This window comes from Boleophthalmus pectinirostris, unplaced genomic scaffold (assembly GCF_026225935.1).
Source record: "Boleophthalmus pectinirostris isolate CB_2022bp ecotype Guang Dong unplaced genomic scaffold, ASM2622593v1 HiC_scaffold_2826, whole genome shotgun sequence".
NCBI classification, from domain to species: domain Eukaryota; kingdom Metazoa; phylum Chordata; class Actinopteri; order Gobiiformes; family Gobiidae; genus Boleophthalmus; species Boleophthalmus pectinirostris.
Genome location: NW_026571291.1, coordinates 995,111 through 1,015,450, shown reverse-complemented (window position 1 = coordinate 1,015,450; position 20,340 = coordinate 995,111). Strand labels below are relative to the sequence as shown.

At 40.9% G+C, this 20,340-nt stretch overlaps 2 protein-coding genes across 3 annotated transcripts in view; one reads left to right on the top strand and one right to left on the bottom strand.

The window, feature by feature from the left end:
• Positions 1-1,023: 1,023 nt before the first annotated feature.
• Positions 1,024-6,967, bottom strand: ccnb1 (cyclin B1). 2 transcript variants are annotated; one of them, XM_020917455.2, is made up of 9 exons: positions 6,844-6,967; positions 5,337-5,456; positions 5,147-5,245; positions 3,656-3,844; positions 3,009-3,167; positions 2,677-2,913; positions 2,426-2,566; positions 2,196-2,306; positions 1,024-1,365 (listed from the first exon to the last, which is right to left on the bottom strand). In XM_020917455.2, exons 1-9 carry the CDS (start codon positions 6,862-6,864, stop codon positions 1,261-1,263), a joined length of 1,182 nt encoding a protein of 393 aa, XP_020773114.1. In that variant the 5' UTR covers positions 6,865-6,967; the 3' UTR covers positions 1,024-1,260. The 2 variants fall into 2 exon arrangements, with proteins under 2 accessions (XP_020773114.1, XP_055015994.1); XM_055160019.1 differs by having other exon boundaries at positions 5,147-5,242; positions 6,844-6,879.
• A 6,488-nt stretch (positions 6,968-13,455) lies between these two features.
• The window catches only part of LOC110167872 (growth hormone receptor-like), a 61,516-nt gene continuing 54,631 nt past the window's right edge, over positions 13,456-20,340 (top strand). Inside the window, exon 1 of the mRNA XM_055160017.1 lies at positions 13,456-13,638. The gene's annotated coding sequence lies outside the window, so the exon portion shown is untranslated. The remainder of the gene's footprint in view (positions 13,639-20,340) is intronic.

The following is a 20,340-nucleotide window of genomic DNA, read 5'->3' as shown; positions in this document are numbered from 1 at the left end:
ACCACATATCGAAAAACAAAGCAGAGGGCCGATCGAGGGCCGTAGACTGATGCTCAATACAGTGAATAATTGAAATGTTTAACACGTTAGAATGAGCTCAGTCTTTATTCACGCTAAGCTCCTTAAAACCACACACGGAATATTAAAAATGAGCTTTATCAAGGCAGATTTTCAAAAAACTTGCAGTAAAAAATAAATTAATTGATGCAAGGCAATTTGGGCCAATTCACCTGGACGTCTAAGGGCCAAGAAAAACTCATAGTTTGGACATGTCTGCACTAGAACATAAAAACAAAATGGAGGAATTCAACAGGCTGGTGAGTCTTTTCAGAGATCTGCTGCTCCCACAGTCCCAGTGAAGACTCGTGACTCCAAACTGGAAATGGTCAAATCACAAGTTAAATGTGGAACTGTTCCAAAGGGAAGATGGATCTTTTTTTGTGTGTGTCCTGGTGGAAGCGCTGCCCCCTGTTGGCCTCTCAGTGTTATCACTTTACTATGAAGGCACATTATGGCATTAGACCTGGTTTGGTTTCATCTACCCGAGCGACGAGTCAGCTCTGCACAAAGGTGAGCCTTCGATAGTGATGAAGAACATGAAGAAACACATGGATCATCACGGAGCGCTGCAGGTGGCAAACGGCTGAAGCAATCTTAAAACGAAAACGTCCTAGATTATGCAAAATTTAATCGCTTAGCTCCTCAAAAAAAAAAAAAAAAATTAAAAAAAATAAAAATAAAATAAAATTTAAAAACATACCTGGAAGTATATTTTCCATTCACACAAGTTATGTTAATTGAAACCTTAAAACTGCCAATCCTTTATCTGTACATTTTATGAGTCATTTGCATTTTAAAAACTGGAGCACTTCCCGTTTTACCACATGGCATCACAAGATTGAAAAGTTCTCACCTTGAGCCTAAAAAGTTTTTTTTAAGCGTGTGCGAACGAAACAATCTCAGGTATGTTTGAGGAAATTAGAACATGAGGCACTTTAACCATTACAAGTAATAAAGCGCGAGTGCAGTTCATAAAAAATTTATTCAAAAGACATAAAAGCATAAAAACATTGCTGTACATTTTACACATTCACACATTAAAATAGAACCAGGCCCGTGATGGAAGTTCCGTCTTTACTCCTGTGGGCCACGCTTCAAGCCTGGGCTGTTAAAAAAATAAAAATAAAATAAAAGCACAGTCTGGTCCCTTCACAGAAAAGTCCGTTGAGTGTCAGTAGCGCAGAGAGCCCAGCAGGGGTCTCACTGAGAGGCTTTAGCAGCAAACTCCTTGATGACCGAGCCTTTGAGCTGGGACAGAGTGGCGATCCTCATCTGTTTGGCAGTCGAGTACTTTCCCTTGACCGCCTGAGGACAGAGACCGTGTCAGTCTGAAGAAGCACAGTTTAAAAGATTCTGATCTATGGAACAGTTTCAAAATAAGAGTTTGTAGGTTCAGTCAAACACATTTAACAAACCCTGTATATTTAGACTCTTCTCTCAATCACAAGGTGGAGAACATTGAGCTTTGGAGATGTGGACAGACTAAAGTGTTAAACGTGTGAATGAAACATGGCTCCAGATATGTACCGTATTTTTTGGACTACAAGTCATTTTTTTTATGGTTCAGGTGTTTTCTGCAACTTGTATATTAGAATTTTCACACCGACAGCTGCGAGAGGCTCTAGACTCGTGCATGTTTTCTGCGCATGTCTCTGGCAGAAAAAGCCTGTTCTGCTGCATGTAGTAAAATATGCAGCTGAAAGAAAGTTTGGAGTGAGTAACTTGTGAGGGACTGGAGAACAACTTCACAACAACCGGGAGGATGAACCATGAAACTTTCCTCAAGTCAATGGATGGAAAAAGCCTGGACTTCAGTGACAACCAAAGTTGGAGTTTCTCAGAAGTGACACCGAGGATTTAGTGATTTTGTTGTCGTTTATGCTGGAATTATCTGAAGAAATGTTAATGCCTATTCAGCCAGTTTTCTTTGTTCTGTCATTACTATAACTTGAAATGTCTGTTCCTGGTCCCTGATTTTATAAAATAAATTTCCCCCAAAAAGTGTGACACGTTTTTCAGCTGGTGCGACTTCTAGTCCAAAATACAGTATGCAACATTCCAACTTTGCTAAAGCTCATAAGAGTACAGAGTACACTGTAATACAGGACTTAATTCTGTTATACTTATAGACTTACCATGTGCTTCGTCAGGCCTTCGTTAACCCTCACTACGTTCTTGGCGATGTGAGCCATAACTGGAACCAGACTCTCCGCGCTGTACTCCATGTAATGAGCTAAAGTGGCATCCTGCAGACAAATCAAAATCAGTTCATCCCAAATACTCCAAGCATTCAGCAGTTTCACATTTGTAAAAACATTGAGCCAAACAAGCTCCAGCTCTGACATGATGTTGTAACAGCACTGACCCATTCTCCAGCGTCCAGGACCTTGATGGTCAGAGCGAGCGCTGCACTGGCCACCATGGACGGAGGGAAGTGCACCATGTCGTAGTCCACCATGGTGAGCTCCAGCAGGTATTTGGCCAGAGTGTGCTGCTCTGCCGTCACCTGAGCACAAAGGTACGAGTTAAGCTCAAGTCACTAACAGTTTAACCTTCACAGTAAAAGGGATTCAGTCCCGTGTCTGCAGAGTGAGGAGACGTCACTGACAGCTGTACCTCGTGGATCTTTGACGCTCTCCGGAGGAACTGCAGGGGCACAGGACGTCCGAGCTTAAACTTGAGCGCACCGAGGATGTTCCTCTCCATGCTGCGGATCTGAGCGGGCGTGTAGGCGTGGTCCGTCACATAGGCAAAGTCTGAGATCTCAGGAGGATACATCTCCTCAAATTTAGAGGCGAGAAACATGGCAGTGACTCCCACGAGCTGCAGCTGCTTCTTGGGAACAGAATTGTCCTGTGACAGAGTCATGTTAGTGGCACGTGAGGGAAAACTAATAGTCAACACTCAGTGTCTCAGTTGGACAACGTGAACATCAGTGAGTCCGTTACCTGGAGGAAGCGGTCGATGATTGCCACAGTCATGTACATCGTCTCCTGCAGCAGGCGGAACTTGATGCTCACTTGGACGAGCCAGTCGATCAGGATGGCCCTCATGTTCCCCGTCACTTCCTGTCCCTGCAGGAAGTTGGGCCTGACATTCTGCTCAGCCTGGGAAACAAATTTCAGTCAGCAACTCGAGTGCTTCAAGTTCAGTCCCAGCCTCCCCTATTTGACCACAAAGTGTTTAATTACTCCATTTGATTCCACAGCCTTAGAACTGCACAAAATCATCTAAGTGCAACTGATTACCAGAGGTCACTCATCCAGTGTTGAAGCAGGAGTTAAACAAGCAAAGAGGGAACTGGAAAAGTGTGTACTTATTGCACATAAATGCCATGTTAAATGTCTGTTCAGCTTTCATTTAAAATATGATAATCATTCCTTTGTCATTTGTTACAAAAAGAATGTCCACGAGGAATTCTGCTTCCAAGTGGCCATTTACAAATATAGTTTGGCTCAAAAGGAGTCCATACTTCAACCTCAAACATGAACCAAAACGAGACGTTGCTCGATGAACTTTTCTATATTGCGTCCTTTAAATACAGCCGCCCTTTTGTAAATTCAAAAGTCAGACTGTCAGAGGAGCAGAGTCTTACCTCGAGCACACGAAGGTACTTGTAGATGTCCTTGACGTACTCGCTGCAGAGCATGGGGTTGTTGAAGTCGTCGGCGTCCACGTCCCGGATGGCCGTGTGCAGGAGGACGTCTGAGAAAGCCTGGCACAGCTCTGCAGGCTCACAGCCCGAGGTCTCCATCGGGGTGGGAGAGGTGGGCTCCGGGAGCGCCTGAGGGGGAAGGGGTACAAAACATGACTTTACAAAGCTTCAGGACACATGAACTCCAGGCCTTTAGCTCGTGGGCTGATTGTGTCCTAGTTGTACCATTTTATTTGCCGAGGATTTATATGGACAAGAGCAGAAGATGTGGTTTACATTTATATACAGGGCAGTTTAAACTCATGATTCACAAATTTAGTCTTAATACTGGGCCTCATTCATGAATCTTTTCTTAAGTTTGTAACTTCCACTTGCAGAGTCAGAGTGTTCTTATGCATCCAGATTCACCAACACCCACGAACACCTCTACTCATTTACAGTGAATTTACAAAGATTTGAAACTTCCTGAGCTTCCAGATATGATCAATGAGTTTGGCATCATGACATGTGAAAGTGAGTGATGAGATCAGGTGAAGCATCTACAGCAGGAGTCTCCAACCTGTAGCTTTTCACCCTTTTCCAAGTAGCTCGCCCAAGGTTTTCTAAATTATACATATTGTGCTGAAGTAGTAAAATTGTAAATTTATAATTTTAATGTCTCTGTACACTAATAGCTAATGGTTTAAGTTTTACAAATATCCAAGGCTTGCTGTGGCTTTTAAATTTACTCAATTTCTTGTGACCGCTAAAACTAGTAGCTCATCGGAAGAGAAAAGTTGGAGACCACAGCAGTTTTACCAATGTCCAAAATAAGCAGCCCCTTTTGTCATATTTATCGTGAGGGAGGGGTTCTGGGGTGATGTTTGTGTTGAGTCCAGCACGGTGACCAGGCACAGGTCTGTAACAGAGGCCCATATGGAGGCACTGGGGCTGGGACAGACTGAGGCTCACTGCAGCCTGGACAAAACCTTAAACCCAATAGACACAGGCTCTAAAAACTCAAATGTTATTGAATCAGTGATTTTTTAAAATAATTTACAAGTATTTACAACTTGCAACCATGGAGGAATTACAATTTTTAGTTGCATTATGAGTGATAATATTCCAAAACAGTAGAATTTTTGTTCATATGACACTGACTGTTCGTGAGAAGGCCTTAACTGAAAAATGTTCTTCTGGGGAGAACAAATTCTACAAACATTTTGGCATTCACAAAACTCTTAAGTACATATTTGTTTATAAAAATGCTTCATGAATGAGGCCCATTGTCTCCTTTGCATAGTTTTTGCATGACTCTCCCTGGGTCAGATACACGGAGATGCGCAACAGTTTCAACAAATCGGTGCATCACGTCTTTAATGGAAGAATTTTAGTCGACCACAGCCCTAATGAACTGACATTTAACATTAAAGAGCGACAGGATTAACTCACTTTAACCTTAGGCTCTGGTTGCACTGGAGCAGGGACATCTTTGGGTTTCGCTTGCTCAACCACCTTCTGAACTTTGGTCGTTGCCCTCGTCACCACCTTCTTTAGGGTACAGAAGGAAAAAAAAAAGTTTGACAATTTCTCCACATTTTCTCACCTCTTAAACACATCTGGATGAAATATCACTACGTACCTTCTTCTGGACCGCCTTGTTGTCGGGGACGTTTCCGAGCTCGCCCAGAACAGCTCGCGTCTGGAGGGACGGCGCTCCGGGCTTCACCGCTTCAGACCGGGTGGTGGAGGCCAAGCGATTCTGCAGAGAAACATGCAGAGAGAATGAGTTACAAAAAGCCTTCTGTATATAAATCAGGGTGACCAGACGTCTCCATTTCCCCGGGACAGTCCCAGTTTTGAGTCCTGTGTCCCAGCAGATCTATCCAAAACCAGTGATTTGTCTCAGTTTTACACAAGAAATGTCCCAGGTGTCATGTATAATAATATTGCTGGTGGTGATGACAGTGATAATACTTAATTTTTATTATATTGTTATTGTTGGTTATTATTCATTTATCTACCCATTTTACTTTTTTTTTTTAAATTAATTTATACATTTTATTCTTATCAGTTTTTTTTTCTTGCAAATATTGTTTAGTGAATTAGTGAATGTGGTTTGTCATTATTTATTTTTTTTTGTATGTTGAACTGTGTTAATAACGTGGTCAGTTATTCATGTGAAAACAAATTTTATCGTCTGAAAATAAAAAAATATTGGGGGAAAAAAATAAAAATAAAATGTCCCAGGTGTCTATTTTTGACCAATTTGATACCTGCTTACCGTAAAGAGAGGCATAAATTGTCACTCATTCAGGTAAAATACAGAAAAGACGTTTAGAAATGACCAAAGCACAAAGAAAATGAGACTATACCGACTCACATGAACGGGCAGAGGGCAGAACAGTTCTTAACTACACACTCATTTCATATTTTTATTACCAACCACCACAAACCAAGGATGTCCCAGTGTTTGATTCTGAAAATATGGTCGCCCTAATGTAAATGCTTTTTGTATGTAAAGTTAAAATACATAGACTCTACAGCACAAAAATATAGAAGTTGAAATTTACAAGAGCAAGTAGGATTTAGTCAACTATTTAAGACAGAAAACTTCACTTTAAACCAGGGGTGGGCAATAATTTTTTCTATACAGCCACATGAGAAACAGAAAATATTGTGGAGGGTCTGGCCAAAAAGTTGGTGAGACTGGTTAAAGTTTATGTTACGACTAAGCAATGAAAAAGTGAGGCCGCCATACAAAAATGTAAAACTCTAAAATAAATAGCAACGCAGTTTTAGTCCATGCATGAGGTAAGAATGTTGAAATAGTTTGTAACTCAAAAAGATCTTAAATGGGCCAGTCAGAGTCAAACAAAGGTCCGTATGTGTCCCGGGAGCTATAAAACGCCCAGTTCTGCTATAAATTATAAGTAAATAAAAGTAAATAAGGCAGAAATCGAACTTTGGGCGGCCATTTCCTGAAGCCCCAAAGCCTCTCTGCACGAGCTCTCTGCACGAGCCCGACACAGCGCACGAGACATTCGAAAAATTCCATCACACATTTAACAAAATGAACCAAAACGGCGAAATGAGGATCTTTAAACCAAAATACGATTGCAGGTTATTTACAAAACACGTTTACTTACGCGGGTAACACGGAGAGCCATGATAAAGTGCTGCCGTTTCCACACAGAGTCCTGGAATAATAAAAGAGGTCGTGTCTTCAAAGAAAGAACAGGCTTGGTTTAAATCCTCGCTGTCTGCGCTCTGATTGGCTGGCCCCGGGCACCAGCGGCTCTCTGATTGGTCAAGCGCACCCGTTTCGAATGCGTTGCCCCGGCAATCACGTCAGCTGTACGTGTGGCGTATTTCCGCGTCCGGTGTTTTCGCGTTTTAAAAATGATTTTTTTTGTAATAAAATAATAACAAATGTACGACGGAGTATAAGAGCCAGATAAAAAAAAAAAAAAAAACTTGCTGGGGCTACGAGAATAAAGTCGTAACATTTTGACATTAAAGTCGTAATATTATGAGAATAAAGTCGAAGCCAGAAAAAGTCGTAATTTTACGAGAATAAAGTCGAAGTTAAAATAAAGTCGTAATATTATGAGAATAAAGTTATAATATTACGAGAATGAAGTCGTAATAAAATCAAAGTCAAAGTGAAAAATGCGGCAGAAGAAAAACCTTGTTTTTCAATATAAAACCAAAAATAAGAAAACGAACAACAATTTTCTTCATTATTTATTTATTTTATTTTTATCTGACCCTTATACTCCGTCATACAAATGTGAATTGTGCTGCGAATAAAAATATTTACGGTCATATCTACGGTCTATGGTGCTGCCTAAAAACACAAGCTGAGAAGTTTTATTGTTTCATTGTTTTATTTAGAGATAGAAAGGTACTGGGCTTTGCTAGTGCCAATAACACAAATACATTATGTTCGTCACTGATTGATATAGTTTGTGTGAAAAAAGTAAAATAATAAATACAATACAATATAAATAGATAACCAAATAAACAATAAATAACAGTCGGGCTGTACTCTGAATCATTTCAAAAGGCAATAACCTTTTTAGACCAGAAGAGTTCTGCACTCTGAACTTTTCTTTTTCTTTTTAACTGTTACCCCCAAGAATGTTTGCAACAAGTTTATGAAACCATAATAATGATAATAATAATAATAATAAAAAACTACAATAACTATGTGTCTAATGAAATTAGGCTACTTATCATGCATTTATTTGTTCATTCACTGTTAACTAAAGTAAACATTTTAAAAGTTCATGTACCTTTAATTTGGCTGGAACATTTGGTGAGTTTAGTCTGAGGTTAGTCCTGTTTTAGTCTGGGGTTAGTCCTGCTTTAGTCTGGAGTTAGTCCTGTTTAGTCTGGAGTTAGTCCTGTTTTAGTCTGGAGTTAGTCCTGTTTTAGTCTGGAGTTAGTCCTGCTTTAGTCTGGAGTTAGTCCTGATTTAGTCTGGAGTTAGTCCTGTTTTAGTCTGGAGTTAGTCCTGTTTTAGTCTGGAGTTAGTCCTGTTTTAGTCTGGAGTTAGTCTGTTTTAGTCTGTTAGTCCTTTTTTAGTCTGGAGTCCTGTTTTAGTCCTGGAGTTAGTCTGTTTTAGTCTGGTTTAGTCTGTTTTAGTCTGGAGTTAGTCCTGTGTTTTAGTCTGGAGTTAGTCCTGTTTTAGTCTGGGTTAGTCCTGTTTTAGTCTGGATTAGTCCTGTTTTAGTCTGGAGTTAGTCCTGTTTTAGTCTGGAGTTAGTCCTGTTTTAGTCTGGAGTTAGTCCTGTTTTAGTCTGGGGTTAGTCCTGTTTTAGTCTGGAGTTAGTCCTGTTTTAGTCTGGAGTCCTGTTTTAGTCTGGAGTTAGTCCTGTTTTAGTCTGGGTTAGTCTTTAGTCTGGAGTTAGTCTGTTAGTCTTTTAGTCTGGAGTTAGTCCGTTTTAGTCTGGAGTTAGTCTGTTTTAGTCTGGTTAGTCCTGTTTTAGTCTGGGGTTAGTCCTGTTTTTAGTCTGGAGTTAGTCCCTTTTAGTCTGGATTAGTCTGTTTAGTCTGGGGTTAGTCCTGTTTTAGTCTGGAGTTAGTCCGTTTTAGTCTGGGTTAGTCCCGTTTTTAGTCTGGAGTTAGTCTGTTTTAGTCTGGGGTTAGTCCTGTTTTAGTCTGGAGTTGTCTGTTTAGTCTGGAGTTAGTCCTGTTTTTAGTCCTGGAGTTAGTCCTGTTTTAGTCTGGAGTTAGTCCTGTTTTAGTCTGGAGTTAGTCCTGTTTTAGTCTGGAGTTAGTCTTTTAGTCTGGGGTTAGTCCTGTTTTAGTCCTGTTTTAGTCTGGAGTTAGTCCTGTTTAGTCTGGAGTTAGTCCTGTTTTAGTCTGAGTTAGTCCGTTTAGTTTTAGTCTGGGGTTAGTCTGGTTTAGTCCTGTTTTAGTCTGGAGTTAGTCCCTGTTTTAGTTGGTCTGGTGTTAGTCTGTTTTAGTCTGGGGTTAGTTTTTAGTCTGGAGTTAGTCTGTCTGTTAGTTGTTTTAGTCTGGGTTAGTCCTGTTTTAGTCCTGGAGTTAGTCTGGAGTTTCCTGTTTTAGTCTGGGGTTAGTCCTGTTTTAGTCTGGAGTTAGTCCTGTTTTAGTCTGGAGTTAGTCTGTTTTTTTAGTCTGGAGTTAGTCCTGTTTTAGTCTGTTAGTAGTCTAGTCTGGAGTTAGTCTGTTTTAGTCTGGGGTTAGTCCTGTTTAGTCTGGGTTAGTCCTGTTTTAGTCTGGAGTTAGTCTGTTTTAGTCTGGGGTTTCCTGTTTTAGTCTGGAGTTAGTCTGTTTTAGTCTGGGGTTAGTCCTGTTTTAGTCTGGGGTTAGTCCCTGTTTTAGTCTGGAGTTAGTCTGTCTGTGTTTTAGTCTGAGTTAGTCCCGTTTTAGTCCTGTTAGTTGTTTTAGTCTGGCCTGGTTTTAGTCTGGAGTTAGTCCTGTTTTAGTCTGGAGTAGTTTAGTCTGGAGTTAAGACCTGTTTAGTCTGGAGTCCTGTTTTAGTCTGGAGTCCTGTTTAGTCTGGAGTTAGTCTGTTTTAGTCTGGAGTTAGTCCTGTTTTAGTCTGGAGTTAGTCCTGTTTTAGTCTGGAGTTAGTCTGGAGTTAGTCTGTTTTAGTCTGGGGTTAGTCCTGTTTAGTCCTGTTTAGTTTAGTCTGGTCTGGAGTTAGTCCTGTTTTTAGTCTGGAGTTAGTCTGTTTTAGTCTGTTTTAGTCTGTTTTAGTCTGGAGTTAGTCCTGTTTAGTCTGTTTAGTCTAGTTCTGGATTTTAGTCTGGAGTTAGTTCTGTTTTAGTCTGGAGTTAGTCCTGTTTTAGTCTGGAGTTAGTCCCTGTTTTAGTCTGGAGTTAGTCCCTGTTTTAGTCTGGAGGTTAGTCCTGTTTTAGTCTGGAGTTAGTCCTGTTTTAGTCTGGAGTTAGTCCTGGTTTTAGTCTGGAGTTAGTCCTGTTTTAGTCTGGAGTTAGTCCTGTTTTAGTCTGGGGTTAGTCCTGTTTTAGTCTGGGGTTAGTCCTGTTTTAGTCTGGAGTTAGTCTTGGTTTAGTCTGGGTTAGTCCTGTTTTAGTCTGGGGTTAGTCCTGTTTTAGTCTGGGGTTAGTCCTGTTTTGTCAGATCACGTCAGGAACACGGGCGACTGGTTTAGTTCTGGTTCGTTAACATAGTCTGAGTTTAGTCTGGTTCAGTTTTCTGGTTGAGTCTGAGTTTACGCACAGTGAATGTGTCGAGTATCAGCAGTGTTGGGAGTGTTACTTTTAAAATGTAATCCCCTACAGATTACAGATTACACACACCAAAATGTAGTTTGTAACATAATCCATTAAATTACTTAAAGTGAGTAATGTAATCTGATTACTTTGGATTACTTGATTTACTGTAGAGAAACAAAGACGAGGAAATCTTCACATAAAATGTTTTGTCTGATAAAAGAAAATAAAAAGTCCAGACTTTACTGAACCAAATTCAAAATATTATTGGTAGAAGAAGAAGAGACACGTCCACACACCAGGATTTAGTCCTGTTAAATCCTGTTTGAGACCTGGTTTAGACCTGGTTTAGATTTGGTTTAGACCTGGTTTAGACCTGGTTTTAGATCTGTTTTTAGACCTGGCTTAGACCTAGTTTAGACCTGGTTTTAGACCTTTTTAGACCTAGACCTGGTTTTAGAACCTTAGACCTGGTTTAGACCTGGTTTTAGACCTGACCTGGTTTAGACCTGGTTTAGACCTGGTTTAGACCTGGTTTTTAGACCTGGTTTTAGACCTGGTTTTTAACTGGTTTTAGACCTGGTTTAAACCTGGTTTAGACCTGGTTTTTAGACCTGGTTTTAGACCTGGTTTTATTTAGACCTGGTTTAGACCTGGTTTAGACCTGGTTTAGACCTGGTTTAGACCTGGTTTATGGTTTAGACCTGGTTTAGACCTGTTTTAGACCTGGTTATACCTGGGATAGGTTTAGACCTGTTTATGGAGCGAGTTACGTAAGAGTCACAGGAGCAGAACCACGTCCAAGAAGAGCCCCCCCCCTCCTCCGCTCGGCCCTGACACCAGACGACACCACACCAGACCAAAAATAAAGTGTATAACATCTCAGAAGAAACCTGATATGTTGTTCAGAGCGGCACAAGGGAACAGGCGTGAGCTCAGAACATCTGAATGTTGCTCGTAAAACAACTCCAGTGCAGATGTTTTCACTTTTACACCACAGCTTCCTACTCCAAGACCAGTGGCACCAAAGACGAGCAGCGATACAGACTACAGTTTGTGACTATGTAAATTAGGAGGTAATTATCTCCCCCACTAATCGAAATCAAAAATACAAACAGTGGTGACTCATGTTTTGTAAAATCATCATCAGGCCGATAATATATTTATTTAAACTAATTATTGTGGAGAATACTTTTACTTTAACTACATTTCCCACTCACACTTCAGACCTGTTTTAGTCTGGAGTTAGTCCTGTTTTAGTCTGGGTTAGTTCTGTTTTAGTCTGGAGTTAGTCCTGTTTTAGTCTGGAGTTGTTTTAGTCTGGAGTTAGTCTGGTCTGGAGTTAGTCCGTTTTAGTCTGGAGTTAGTCTGGAGTTAGTCCTGGTCGGAAGTTAGTTCTGGGAGTTGTCCTGAGTTTAGTCTGGAGTTGGAGTTGAGTCCCGGTTTAGCTGGAGTCTGTTTAGTCTGGAGTTAGTCCTGTTTTAAGTCTGGGTTAGTCCTGTTTTAGTCTGGAGTTAGTCCTGTTTTAGTCTGAGGGAGTTAGTCTGTTTTAGTCTGGGGTTAGTCCCTTTTAGTGTCTGGGAGTTAGTCCCGTTTTAGTCTGGAGTTAGTCCCTGTTTTAGTCTGGAGTTAGTCCTGTTTTAGTCTGGAGTTAGTCCTGTTTTAGTCTGGAGTTAGTCCTGGTTTTAGTCTGGTCTGGAGTTAGTCCTGGTTTAGTCTGTTTAGTCTGGAGTCCTGGTTTAGTCTGGAGTTGTCCTGTTTAGTCTGGAGTTAGTCCTGGTTTTAGTCTGGAGTTAGTCCTGTTTTAGTCTGGAGTTAGTCTGTTTTAGTCTGGAGTTAGTCCTGTTTTAGTCTGGAGTTAGTCCTGTTTTAGTCTGGAGTTAGTCCTGTTTTAGTCTGGAGTTTGAGTCTGGAGTTAGTCCTGTTTAGTCTGGAGTTAGTCCTGCTGTTTAGTCTGGAGGTTAGTCCCTGTTTTAGTCTGGAGTTTTAGTCCCGTTTTAGTCTGGGTTAGTCCTGTTTTAGTCTGGTTAGTCCTGGTTTAGTCTGGAGTTAGTCCTGTTTTAGTCTGGAGTTAGTCCTGTTTTAGTCTGGAGTTAGTCCTGGTTTAGTCTGGAGTTAGTCCTGTTTTAGTCTGGAGTTAGTCCTCGTTTTAGTCTGGAGTTAGTCCTGTTTTAGTCTGGAGTCTGGAGTTAGTCCTGGTTAGTTAGTTAGTCTGGGGTTAGTCCTGTTTAGTCTGGAGTTAGTCCTGTTTTAGTCTGGGGTTAGTCCTGTTTTAGTCTGGAGTTAGTCCTGGTTTAGTCTGGAGTTAGACCTGGTTTTTAGTCTGGAGTTAGTCCTGGTTTAGTCTGGAGTTAGTCCTGGAGTTAGTCCTGGTTTAGTCTGGAGTTTAGTCCTGTTTAGTCTGGAGTCTGGAGTTAGTTGTTTAGTCTGGAGTTAGTCTGTTTTAGTCTGGAGTTAGTCCTGTTTTAGTCTGGAGTTAGTCCTGGTTTAGTCTGGAGTTAGTCCTGTTTTAGTCTGGAGTTAGACCTGGTTTAGTCTGGAGTTAGACCTGGTTTAGTCTGGAGTTAGTCCTGGTTTAGTCTGGAGTTAGACCTGGTTTAGTCTGGAGTTAGTCCTGGTTTAGTCTGGAGTTAGACCTGGTTTAGTCTGGAGTTAGACCTGGTTTAGTCTGGAGTTAGTCCTGTTTTAGTCTGGAGTTAGACCTGTTTTAGTCTGGAGTTAGAGTCCTGTTTTAGTCTGGAGTTAGACCCTGGTTTAGTCTGGAGTTAGTCCTGGTTTAGTCTGGAGTTAGACCTGGTTTAGTCTGGAGTTAGTCCTGTTTTAATCTGGGTTTATTTATAATAATTAACACGCTTGAATAGAAATAAATCTCTCTTTGGTCCCGTGGTCTTGTGAGGTCCTTGTCGGGCTCCTGTCAGTCTGCTCCACCGCCGGCAGGTGGCGCTGCGCCTCTGTGTAGCTCCTCCACGGGCTGGTTTGGCGGAGAGTCCTGGTCCTGCCCCCGGTCCTGCCTCTGCCCCCGGGACCGTGACACAAACCGCGGGACGAGTCCGGGGAAGACAGCGGTGTTCCTCCGCAGCTGCGCCCGCTCTGACCGCGCTCTCCCCCGGGCTGCACACGCCGAGGAGCCGCGGTGCTGCCGGAGCCACGGAGCCGCAGGAGCCACGGAGCAAACGGGTCTGGATCTGGGTTCGGGTCGCGCGTTTCCGAAGCTGTGGAGGAGCAGATAATATTATGGTGAGTGACATTACGCACGTCTTAAAAGTCTTACACACGGGAAAGACGCGCGTAAAAACACAAACAAACGTGACTTTCTTTTAATAAAATGAGAAGTTCGGCTCCGGGAAAGTTACTCAGACTAAACCTCGATCCACAAGAGTCAATAAAAACGTTTTCGATCTTTGAAACGTTTGCGTAAAAAGACCTTGAACTGCGTTTCACGTGGAAAAAGTTTTGCTCCTGACATGTCCCTCTTTCCTCGTGGAAGTGCTCCTGTGTGTTTCTAAAGTCCACACACGTGACCAGAACAAATCGATGCACCAATCAGCTCACAAGTCGAGTAGGGAGGAAAAGTGTCAACAGTGCAGAGACTTCAGAGGAGATTTGTGTTTTTCACGCAGCACAGAGTCACATTCACATTTAAAAGAACTGATATACAGAATATACAGAGTGACCAGAGTGACCAGAGTGACCAGAGTAGGGCTGGGTATCATTAAGAAATTGCCAATACGATACATACCTCGATACAGTGCACTTTTGTTTCGATACAATATATTTCAAATCTATACGATACAGTTCAATAAAAATAAATGCTAAATTATGGCTGTGATACTAAAAGTGTTTGTTAAACCACTTCTTGTGCCAAGTTAATATGAAATACAGCCATTTTAATCATCAAAACTGTGAACATTTTAAATGTGTTGCATAAACAAGTTTCCTTCCTCTGAAAAAGCAACAACAACTGTAGCTGTAACAAAATAATTTAGTAAAATATACCAAAAAATACTCTTGGCGATATATCGATACAGCAGCCCACGAATATCAATACTGTATCATCAAATTAAGCAATATGATATATCGATATTTCAATATTTTTACACACCCCTAGTCCAGAGTGACCAGACGTCCCTGTTGACCCGGGACAGTCCCAGTTTTAAGCCCAGTGTCCTCCTGTCCCAGCAGATTTATCTAAAACCACAGATTTGTCCCAGTTTTATACAAAAAAAGTCCTTATTTTGGACCAATCTGATCTCTGCCAACAGTAAACAGAGACATAAACTGTCATTTGTTGAAATAAAACACAGAAAATCTGCTTAAAAACGACTAAAACACAAAGAAAACGTGACTGTACTGACTCACATGAAGTCATGAATGGTCTGCAGAACAGTTTTTCTTAATTTCGCACTTGTTTCACAATTTTATTATTACCAACCACCTCAAACTGGGAGTGACCCAATTTTTGATGTTGAAAATTGGGTCACCATACTTAAGTTACCTTGTGTTGTCCACTATACGACTAAAACTAGAGTGACCAGACGTCCCTGTTTCCCCGAGACAGTCCCAGATTTAAGTGTTTTAAGTGTCCCCTGTCCCAACAGATTTATCTAAAACCACTGATTTGTCCAAGTTTTATACAAAAAACTGTCCCTTGTGTCTCTATTTTTAACCAATCTGATCCTGCCAACAGTAAACAGAGACAAAATCTGTCATTTGTTTTGGTAAAATACAGAAAATCTGCTTAAAAAATGCCCAAAACACAAAGAAAATGTGACTGTACTGACTCAAATAAAGTCAGGAATGGTCTCTCTTTTCTTAATTCCGCACTCTTGTCACAGTTTTATTATTACCAACCACTCTGGTCAGTCCCTACTTAAGTTACCTTCTGTTGTCCACCATACATTAAAGCTAGAGTGTCCAGACGTCTGTATTTCCCCGTGGACAGTCCCAGTTTTGATCCTGTGTCCCCTGTCCCAGCAGATTTATACAAAACCACTGATTTGTCCCAGTTTTATACAAAAAACGTCCCTTGTGTCTCTATTTTTAACCAATCTGATCCTGCCAACAGTAAACAGAGACATAAATTGTCATTTGTTTTGCTAAAATACGAAAAATCTGCTTAAAAAATGACCAAAACACCAAGAAAATGTGACTCTACTGACTCACACGAAGTCATGAATGGTCTGCAGAACAGTTTTTCTTAATTCCGCACTCTTGTCACAATTTTACTATTACCAACCACATCAAACTGGGAAAATCTGGTCACCATACTTAAGTTACCTTCTGTTGTCCACTATATGACTAAAACTAGAGTGACCAGACGTCCCCATTTACCCAGGACAGTCCCAGTTTTGATCCTGTGTCCCCCGTCCCAACAGATTCATACAGAACCACTGATTTGTCCCAGTTTTATACAAAAAACATCCCTTGTGTCTCTATTTTTAACCAATCTGATCCTGCCAACAGTAAACAGAGACATAAATTGTCATTTGTTGAAATAAAACACAGAAAATCTGCTTAAAAACGACTAAAACACAAAGAAAACGTGACTGTACTGACTCACATGAAGTCATGAATGGTCTGCAGAACAGTTTTTCTTAATTTCGCACTTGTTTCACAATTTTATTATTACCAACCACCTCAAACTGGGAGTGTCCCAGTTTTTGATGTTGAAAATTGGGTCACCATACTTAAGTTACCTTGTGTTGTCCACTATACGACTAAAACTAGAGTGACCAGACGTCCCTGTTTCCCCGAGACAGTCCCAGATTTAAGTGTTTTAAGTGTCCCCTGTCCCAACAGATTTATCTAAAACCACTGATTTGTCCAAGTTTTATACAAAAAACTGTCCCTTGTGTCTCTATTTTTAACCAATCTGATCCTGCCAACAGTAAACAGAGACATAAATTGTCATTTGTTTTGCTAAAATACAGAAAATCTGCTTAAAAAATGACCAAAACACCAAGAAAACGTGACTGTACTGACTCACATGAAGTCATGAATGGTCTGCAGAACAGTTTTTCTTAATTTCGCACTTGTTTCACAATTTTATTATTACCAACCACATCAAACCGGGACTAGAACTAGAGTGTCCAGACGTGTGTATTTACTCGGGACAGTCCCAGTTTTGATCCTGTGTCCCCTGTTCCGGCAGATTTATCTAAAACTACAGATTTGTCCCAATTTTATACAAAAAATGTCCCTTGTGTCTCTATTTTTGACCAATCTGATCCTGCCAACAGTAAACAGAGACATAAACTGTCATTTGTTGAAGTAAAATACAGAAAATCTGCTTAAAAACGACTAAAACACAAAGAAAATGTGACTGTACTGACTCATATTTTGGTCAGGAATTGTCTCTACAGAACAATTTTATTATTAACAACCACCTCAAACCGAGACTAGAACTAGAGTGACCAGACGTCTGTATTTACCCGGGACAGTCCCAGTTTTGAACCCGTGTCCCCTGTTCCTGCAGATTTATACAAAACCACTCATTTGTCCCAGTTTTATACAAAAAAATGTCCCTTGTGTCTCTATTTTTAACTAATCTGATCTCTGTCAACAGAGACATAAATTGTCATTTGTTTTGGTAAAATACAGAAAATCTGCTTAAAAATGACCAAAACACAAAGACAATGTGACTGTACTGACTCAGATTAATGCCGAGTGCGGAACAATTTTCAGTTTTTATTATTACCAGGGATGTCCCCGTGTTTTATTTTGAAAATCTGGTCAAACTAATTATATTAATGAATTAACATCTCATGCGTTTCAGAACATTGTAAAAGTGTAAACTGCTGTGTTTTGAGCTACAGGCCTTAAAAAGTGTTGCTCAACATGTTGCAAGAAATAATTTAGTAAAAAAGAGCAAGTTTTTAATCATTGTTATTGCACAAGACACGAGAGACTCACGGTTGTAGTGTGTTTTCAATCATTCTACAAACTACACACACACACACACACACACACATACACACACACACACACACACACACACACACACACACACACACACACACACACACACACACACACACACACACACACACACACACACACACACATACACACACACACACACACACACACACACACACACACACACACACACACACACACATACACACACACACACACACACATACACACACACACACACACACACACACACACACATACACACACACACACACACACACACACACACACACACACATACACACACACATACACACACACATACACACACACACACACACACACACACACACACACACACACACACACACACACATACACACACACACACACACACACACACATACACACACACACACACACACACACACACACACACACACACACAAAGAAGAAGTACTTTTACTGCTACTTGAGTCATATTTTTATAGAAGTCACAGTACTCGAGTAAAAGCTGTGAGTAAGAGACAAAAGTTTCATGTGACAATATGAAATGATCTGAACTTTTCTCTCGCTGTTCCTTCAAATCTCATTGAGTTTGTCTCATTTTTGTGTCTGTAATGAAATCAAGAGAAATCGAAGTTTTAGTTTTTTGTTTTTTAATTAATAATAGAGAATAATAGAACACACTGCCGGGGGAGACAGATGTGGAAGAAGAAAACTTAAATGTGCCACTGTCCCTCAGTCGTGCAGGTAGAATCCAAAGTGAGGGGAAAATTCAGTTTGTCGACTGGACAAAAGTTAGATTTTTTGTCCTAACTAACTTTTAACTGAATTTTCTCCTCGGCACAGCGCCACTGTTAAACTGTACAAAGATATTCATAGATGTACGACTTTTATGTCATTATGTTTTTTTGTTGACACTTTTACAAACAGTAGATACATAGAATTTGAATTGCTTCATTAAAACAGGAAAAGGTAATTTTTTATAAAGTACATTTTTTATTTAAACCTAAATTCTTTCCATCCATCCATGTTCTTCCTCTTATCTGGGGTTGGGTCTCAGGGGCTTCAGTCTAAGCAGAGACTCCCAGACTTCCTTCACCCCAGACACTTCCTCCAGCTCCTCTGGGGGACCTCGAGGTGTTCCCTAAGGCTGGTATCATTAAGAAGTTGCCGATACGATACATACATCGATACACAGGCCACGATACGATACATATCTCGATACACAGACCACAATACGATACATACATCGATACATAAGCCACGATACGATACATATCTCGATACAGTGCAGTTTCGATTGATATGATATATTTCAAACCTATTCGATACAGTTCAAGAAAAAATAAAGTCAAAATCGTGGCTGTGATACTAAAGTCTTTGTTAAACCACTTCTTCTTGTGCAAAGTTCATATGAAACACAAACATTTTAATCACTACAGCAGTGAAAATGTCAAATGTGTCGCATAAATGAGTTTCCTTTCACTCCACAAGCAACAAAACTGTAGCTGGAACAAAATAATTTAGTAAAACACACCTAAAAATACTCTTGGTGATATATCGATACAGTAGCCCACGATATTGATACTGTATCATCACATTAAACGATACGATATATCGATATTCCGATATTTTTGCACACCCCTAGTGTTCCCAGACTAGTCCAGAGACATCGTCCCTCCAGTGTGTCCTGGCTCTTCCCCGGGGCCTCCTCCCGGTGGGACATGAACACCAGAACAGACGCTCCTCTCCACGTGGAGGAGCAGCGGCTCTACTCCGAGCTCCTCCCGTGTGACTGAGCTCCTCACCCTGTCTCTAAGGGAGACGCCCAGACACCCTGCGGAGGAAACTCATTTGTGTCGCTTGTATCGTGGATCTGGTCCTTCAGGTCATGACCAGAGGTGAGGGGAGGAACAGAGACTGACACTAAATCCAGACTCAGCTCCTCTTCACCACAACGGTCCGATACAGCGACCGCATCACTGCCCACGCTGCACCTGTCCACCTGTCCACCTGTCCACCTGTCAATCTCACGCTCCTTCCTCCCCTCACTCCAGAACAAGACCCGACAGACTTGAACTCCTCCACTAATCTCGGACTTCCGGTCATCGCACATTTCACACTGGGAAGGATTTTCCGAAAAAGTGAGCATCAAACCTCCATGTTTGTTTTCCCAGTGGGATGTGTCTGTTGTCAAAGTCGATCTTTTCAAGTCTTTTGAACCATATCACTTTTGTTTCTGGTTTTGATATTGTCATATTTTAGTTTTGGGATTCGGACGTCGTAATTGTGTGGTTGTTGGATCCTAACAGCGGAAAACGACTCGAGAAAGAAAGACGTTTGTGAACTCCATAAATGCAAAAGTGAATCAGATGTGTGTGACTCAAACCTCTGTTCAAACTGTTTCTCTTCCCAACGGAATTGAAAAATAGTGAAAGGTGAAGGTGATGGGCAGGATTGATCCACAGGAAGAACCAAAAAGGAAAACATTTGACTGTCTAAATCATCCTGAGTTTACAGAGAACATTTTGTATGTGGAGCGACGACAAAACAAAATCCCGTTTGTTAAGTGAGAGGAGCAGAAGACAAACAGACTGAGCTGCACTTTCTTGTTCTTGTGGTTTTACAGAAACATCACGTCTTGGTCTCTTTGCAGTGGAAGGTGTTTCTTGGTGAACAGTTGGAGCCTTTCACTTTTTAAACTTTTTAAATTCATATCCAAGGTTGAGGATCGGGATTTTGTTTTGTCGTCGCTCCACATACAAAATGTTCTCTGTAAACTCGGGATGATTTCTTAGTCAGTCAAATGTTTCCTTTTTGGTTCTTCCTGTGGATCAATCCTGCCCATCACCTTCACCTTTCACTATTTTTCAATTCCGTTGGGAAGAGAAACAGTTTGAACGGAGGTTTGAGTCACACACATCTGATTCACTTTTGCATTTATGAAGTTCACAAACGTCTTTCTTTCTCGAGTCGTTTTCCGTTGTTTGGATCCAACAACCACACAATTACGAC

Excerpts from the sequence above, each read along its gene's own strand:
- ccnb1 (XM_020917455.2), bottom strand. The coding sequence starts at position 6,864 with ATGGCTCTCCGTGTTACCCGC. Across the intron at positions 2,914-3,008 it reads TCATCGACCGCTTCCTCCAG|GACAATTCTGTTCCCAAGAA; the intron begins GTAACGGACTCA and ends ACTCTGTCACAG. Across the intron at positions 2,567-2,676 it reads GAGCGTCAAAGATCCACGAG|GTGACGGCAGAGCAGCACAC; the intron begins GTACAGCTGTCA and ends CTTTGTGCTCAG.